This window comes from Monoraphidium neglectum, assembly GCF_000611645.1.
Source record: "Monoraphidium neglectum strain SAG 48.87 unplaced genomic scaffold scaffold03842, whole genome shotgun sequence".
NCBI classification, from domain to species: Eukaryota; Viridiplantae; Chlorophyta; class Chlorophyceae; order Sphaeropleales; family Selenastraceae; genus Monoraphidium; species Monoraphidium neglectum.
This window is the reverse complement of record NW_014009787.1, coordinates 21-5,520: the sequence shown is the minus strand read 5'-3', so window position 1 is coordinate 5,520 and position 5,500 is coordinate 21. Positions and strand designations below refer to the sequence as shown.

The 5,500-nt window shown below is 63.9% G+C and overlaps 1 protein-coding gene across 1 annotated transcript; it reads right to left on the bottom strand.

Moving 5' to 3' along the window:
- Positions 1–521: 521 nt before the first annotated feature.
- Positions 522–3,054, bottom strand: MNEG_13466 (aspartate aminotransferase; the record flags this gene model as incomplete). Its single annotated transcript, XM_014038062.1, has 8 exons — positions 522–637; positions 759–1,005; positions 1,182–1,234; positions 1,433–1,514; positions 1,750–1,849; positions 2,163–2,251; positions 2,571–2,661; positions 2,927–3,054. 8 exons carry the CDS (start codon positions 3,052–3,054, stop codon positions 522–524), a joined length of 906 nt encoding a protein of 301 aa, XP_013893516.1.
- Between the last annotated feature and the right edge of the window lie 2,446 nt (positions 3,055–5,500).

Below are 5,500 nucleotides of genomic sequence, written 5' to 3'. Positions count from 1 at the left end.
GGGTGGAAGAAGGCAGGGGTGTGCGTGGTGTGTCGAGGCGGCGGGCGGTGCAGTGCGCGCCTGCCTGTGTGAGGTGCGCGCGCGTGCGTGTCGCGACATTCGTTCCGCGGGCGTCGTCCGCGCGGCGCTGCACGGGTGCACGCAGGGGCGCGAGGCGCCGCTGGGAGCGGCCAGGCAACGCGGCGCCGCCATTGCCGCCGTCGCGACTGCCGGGCGCCGCGCCGATGCACGGCTCGGGGGCCCTGTGGGGGGTCTGGCGCCGTGGCCGGCCGCGCACCAGCCTGTGGCCGTCGTTGACAAAGGTCCTAATGGCCGCCGAGTCGCGGTCGCAGTCTCCGCTGGCAAAGCCCTGCGGCGCGGGCGTGCATGTGAGCGCACGTGCTTGCGGCGGGGCCGGAGGGCAGGGCCGGCTGAGCGTCAGCGCGGGCGTGCAGGGCCTGCGCTGGCAGCTGGCTGCTGGCGGCGTTGCGGCTGGCGGGCGCATTGCAGGTGTCATCACAGATCATTAGGGCTTCAGAAGGTCAAACGCGGTAAACATAATCGTTCACCTGGTAGGCCATGTCGAAGAAGGGGAAATGAGCCTTCTCAAGCATCAGCTTGGAGATCTCGGCCCACTGCTCGGGGGTGGGGTCCACCCCTGCGTTTGGTGGGGGAAGGGGAGGGGGTGGGAGCACGCCGCGCCGCGGATGTCAGCGGCGCTGTGGGTGGGCGGGTTGTGGGTGGAGCGCGCGCCACGGGCCAACATACATCCGAGCGACGAAGTGATGTGTCAGGGAAGTGCATGGCGGTCATGATGGTGGCGAGCAGCCAAGGTCCGGCGCCGCCGACGAGGCCGGAGCTGGGCCGGACGCGTGGCGCCGCCGCGGCGCGGCCCGGCGCGCCTGTGGGGTTGTGTGCGCACGCGTGCAGCAGGAAGAGGCTGCCGCTGGGCGCCGCCTTTACGTCTTCCATGAGCCCCTCAAAGTCGAGGCCCTTGGTGGCGGGCTTGTAGTAGCGGTAGGGCGCCTGCTCGGCGGGGCGGGGTTCAGGGGCAGGGTTCAGGGTTGGAAGACCAAACTGCTGGGCCCGCACGGTAGCACGTTGCTTTCTTGACCAGCGTTAACGCGGGTTTTGCTGTGAGAAACCCATACAGGAAGCAGACGGGCTTGAGGGGACGCACGAGCGTGCATCGAAGTGCGCACCTGGGGCACGCCGGCGTCCTTCCAGATGTTGTGGTGGTTTGACCAGGTGGGGACTGCGGCGCGCAGGGTTTGAGAGGCGGGGGCGCCGGGAAGCACACATCAAGCGGGTCGGCGTCGCCCGACACGCGGCGCCAAGGGCGTGCGCACTGGCTGGCAACAATCCAGCGCCGTTGGGGCCGTCAAGGCCCCATGTTGCGGCCGTTTGACCGGCGGTCGGCAATGTTGACTGCGCCAAGCGGCCTCCGCCGCACCTGGGATGTAGACCTGGGAGTGCGGCATGAAGCGCCGCTGGAAGTCGGCCATGAGGCGGCAGCTGCCGGTGCCGGACAGCGACTGAGGCGCGCGCGGCGAGGGGCGGCGGCGAGGCAGGGTTGGGTGTGTAAGGGTCGCCCCGTGCGTACAAGGGGGCCATGGGAGGTTCAAGAGGCGTTTCAAGGGGAAACATTGCGGCTAGGCTTGACACAAGCTTGTAAGACAACAGCAGCACGATCGCGCGAGCCCATTGAGACCGCGCCGCGGTCGCCGCCGATGCTGCTGCCCCCGTTCCAGCACTCGGCCGCAACCACACCTGCACGGCGGCGATGGTCGAGAGGTCGGGGCACGCGTCGCCGTATGCCAGCTTGACGCTCTCCGTCACAAAGTCCCTCAGGCCGCCGATTGGGAGGTACCTACATCAGGGTTGAGCAAAGTTGCGCCCAGGTTCTGTGGAATGCTAACGACACCGAATTGACAATCCGGCCTGCCCTTTCGTATCGCGCTGGCGGTTGTGACGCTCGCTTGGGCGCCGTGGACGCAACCTCCACAACTGCATGCCTTAAGGCTGCCTCACGCAAAGGAGTGGCCGGCCTGTGACAGCGTCACGCGGCCACCTGCGAACGCTGAGCACTGTGCGGCCCCCAGCTACCTGCCCACGCTGCCAGACCTGCTGCCGTGTTCTTTCCCGGTGTCGTCCCCTCCCCTCAGGTTTGCCCTGCCACTCACTCCATGAACCCGCTGCCCGCGATCTTGCGCTCCGCCTCCCTCACGCAGTCCAGCACCACGGGCTGGCCGTTGTCGTCGCGGTATGCGCCCTGCAAAGTCGCGAATTGATGCGCGTACTCATGCGCATGTGTGTGTATGTGTGCTCTTGTGTGTGTGTGCTTGTGTGTGTTCGTTGAGGGAGGTAAGGTGACGTTTGTTAAAATGTGTGGGGAGTCAGGCCTAAGGATCAGATGGCCCGGCCGCCCCTGCTCAGTGGCAGCCGCCTCGAAGCCAGGGCCCCGCAGGAAGGCGCCTCGCGGCTGCACGGCGGTCGCCAGCACCCCACTCTCTCCTCCGCCTCGTGCCCATATTGCAACGCTTGACTGGTGTGCCCTGTCGCCCCTCAAAACATGCGCTGATTTGACTCACCACCCCGAGGTTGATCTTGTTGGGGGCCTTGTCAGCCAGGAACTTTTCGGTCACTCCGAGGATAGGGTCGCGGGGCGCCATCTCGACGTGGCTGGTCAGGAAAAGTACAAAATCAGGCGTGAAGTGTCAGGCCAGTGACAGGATGGGCGTCGAGCGGCCCGCGTGCGGGCGGCGGCAGGGCGTTGTGGAGGAGAGGCGCCGCAGTGACGAGCGGCGCGCGCAGGTTGCCGAGCCGGGGCCCGGCGCCCTGCCGCTTGAGATCAGCCGCTACATGCGATCACAGTAGATCGGCAGGGTTTTTTCCACGGCAGGGCCGTGCTGATCACACACACGGGATGCCAGGGCACCAGGCGCACCTGAACCAAACCTTCTTGCCCGCCGCCGCCGCGCTGCAGGAGAACGCCCGTGCCGCGCCCGCGCCGCCCAGCGCGCCGCCAGCGGCGGCCAGCAACGCCGGTGCGTGAGCCATCAGGTAACCGGCCATGGGAGTCCAAGGCTATGCAGACCTATGCAGCAGAGGATGTGGGGCCTGCGGCGGCGGGCCAGGGGCTGTCAAGCTACAGCGGCCGCCTTGCGGGAGGGTCGCTGCAACTGCAGCTGGCAAGCACGTCGCTTGCGCACGCGCACGTGTGCTCTTGGCCGGCAAGCATCCGAGGCTCGTTAATAGATGGCACCGGGTCATAGGTCGTTGCAAGCAATTGAAGGTCGTTGGCACACCTTTGAACCACAGCTCCTCGTCCGAGATCAATGTCGGCGGGACCCAGCCTGAGTTGTACGGTAGTACAGATACTTGCGCGTCAAAAGATTGCTTTCACTGCGGCGCCTGACTTAGTAGCCAGTGATGCCGTTTATGCTGACTAAGCATGGCCGCCGATCTCCCGGCGTCAAGAGTAAATCAAACCAGCAAAAAAAGGCTGCTGTACGCTTTTCGTACCTCAATGCACATGATAGGCTCAGGTGATATCTCATTCGCAGCACTTCTGCGCGGGTTGGTTGCCCGTGAGTGCATTGTCCTTGTTTTGGCGGGCCTGGCGTTGCCGGCTGGACCCTGCGCTGTGATGCAGCCGTGCCAACAGCAAAACCCAATACTGGTCGATCTGAGGAAGTAGAGGTGTCCAGATCGAGGGTCTGGGCGAACTGGAGTAACATATGCGGTGCAAGGCCACGTGCTGTGCACTCGAGCACATTCAAGCAAAACTTCAAGCGCACAGAAGTTCTGTGCGCGCAATGGACACATTTTTGCTATTCTGCACTACAACTTGTTGGCAGACCTTTACTTACAGTCAATTTAGGCAGGGCTACTACCCTTCAATCCGAGGCCTGGTCTTGGCGGAAACCATCCGCATTAAGTTACAAAACTACCCACTGAATATCATTGTACCGTGACGGTTGCACTTTCCGGATGCCTGGAATCGTGTCCTTTGCCAATCTCAAGGCTTCATACTGCACAGTCCACGTCAAGCATGTCAGGGGATGATGAAACAAGGCAGCAAGGCTTGCACTGCGGTGGCATGGCCCTGCTCGTCGCAACAGGCAGCTTCTATTGTACACTCGCAGCTGTAGAGGCAATCTTGCCATGCGTTTGGACTCACCGCCTGCCTCAGCAATCCCATCATGGTCACAGTCTCTGCGCCTCAACCCATGCGCCCCACTGCGCAACCCACTTATGATCGTGGATCAAAGGATCTTACTGCGCTCACAGGCAGGCACCAACTGTTTTTGCATTCCTGACGTGCTCATACGAGCCTCCAACTGCTGTCACACTCTCGAACACGCCACAGCAGCTGCTCGTGCAGCCGTTCCTACGACCCGTGCCACATACATGATATATGCGCACGACATAATATATCTGTCTAACAACACATTTTAACCATCTCAGGCCGCGCTCGGGCACTTCGAACCGGGTTGCGGCCTGCGGTTGTGCCATCATGCACTAGCCACGCAAGGAATCGAAGCTCCCCGAAGACGTCAAAATATCATCAATAAGTCACGAAAGATCGTTCTGGCTGCATCGGCACGGCGGACAGTCTTTTGCAAGAAGGGTCGGCGCCAGCTCGCCGTGCACCTGCACGCGTTGCACGCAGCTCGAATCCCATGCACCGCCGTAAGCGGCTCCCGGCCTTGGCCCTGGCGCTGCTGGGCCTGGCGATTGGAGCAGGTACGGCGCTGCAAAGCTAGGGCTGGTCTGCAACCCGTGGTGCTATATCCAATGCACCCCTGAGTGGATCCATCTCATCGATGAAGGCGCACCTGGAAACCAAAACCACCACAGCCCGGTTCAACCCGGACCACCACGCAGTGCCCCTCCAGCGTCGCTGCCTTGTCAATCAGATCGCGCCGCTCGCTCGCGCCGCTGCAACCCCACACTTTGCACGCGCCTGCCTGCAGAGTCGCTCCCGACCCTGGGTTTTGGGCAGCTGTCGATCTTTGGCAAGATGGCCATCAACAAGCAGCAGATAAATGTCACCACAATAGCTGACCTCGGCTGCAGCCGGCCGCAGGCGCCGGCGCAGGCGCACAGGGGAGAGGCGGCGGCCCGCAAGGCAGCGACCGCCCTCAGCAGCGGCCTGCGTGGCGACGCAGCTGGGGGTCCATCTTGCTCTCAGATCCTGCGAGAGTCGGCCTGGCTGAAACCCGACGGCGGCAACGACACGCGCGGCGCTTGGCTGATGGCGTCGCTCTCGAGGGACGCCTACGCCAAGTTCTACCGCCTGCCGCACTCCAACACCACGGACGCGGCCGACGGCGACGCGTTCAAATGCGCATGGGGCGCCAAGCTGGCGCGCCTCGGCGCCCAGAACGTGACCTTCATCAGCGGGCCGCTCATCGCGGCCGCCGTCGCGCGCGCGGGCGGGAACGTCTTTGTGGTGTTCCGGGGGACGTCCAGCGTGGACGAGGAGGAGAACAACGGCTTGTGGGCGGGGGCGGAG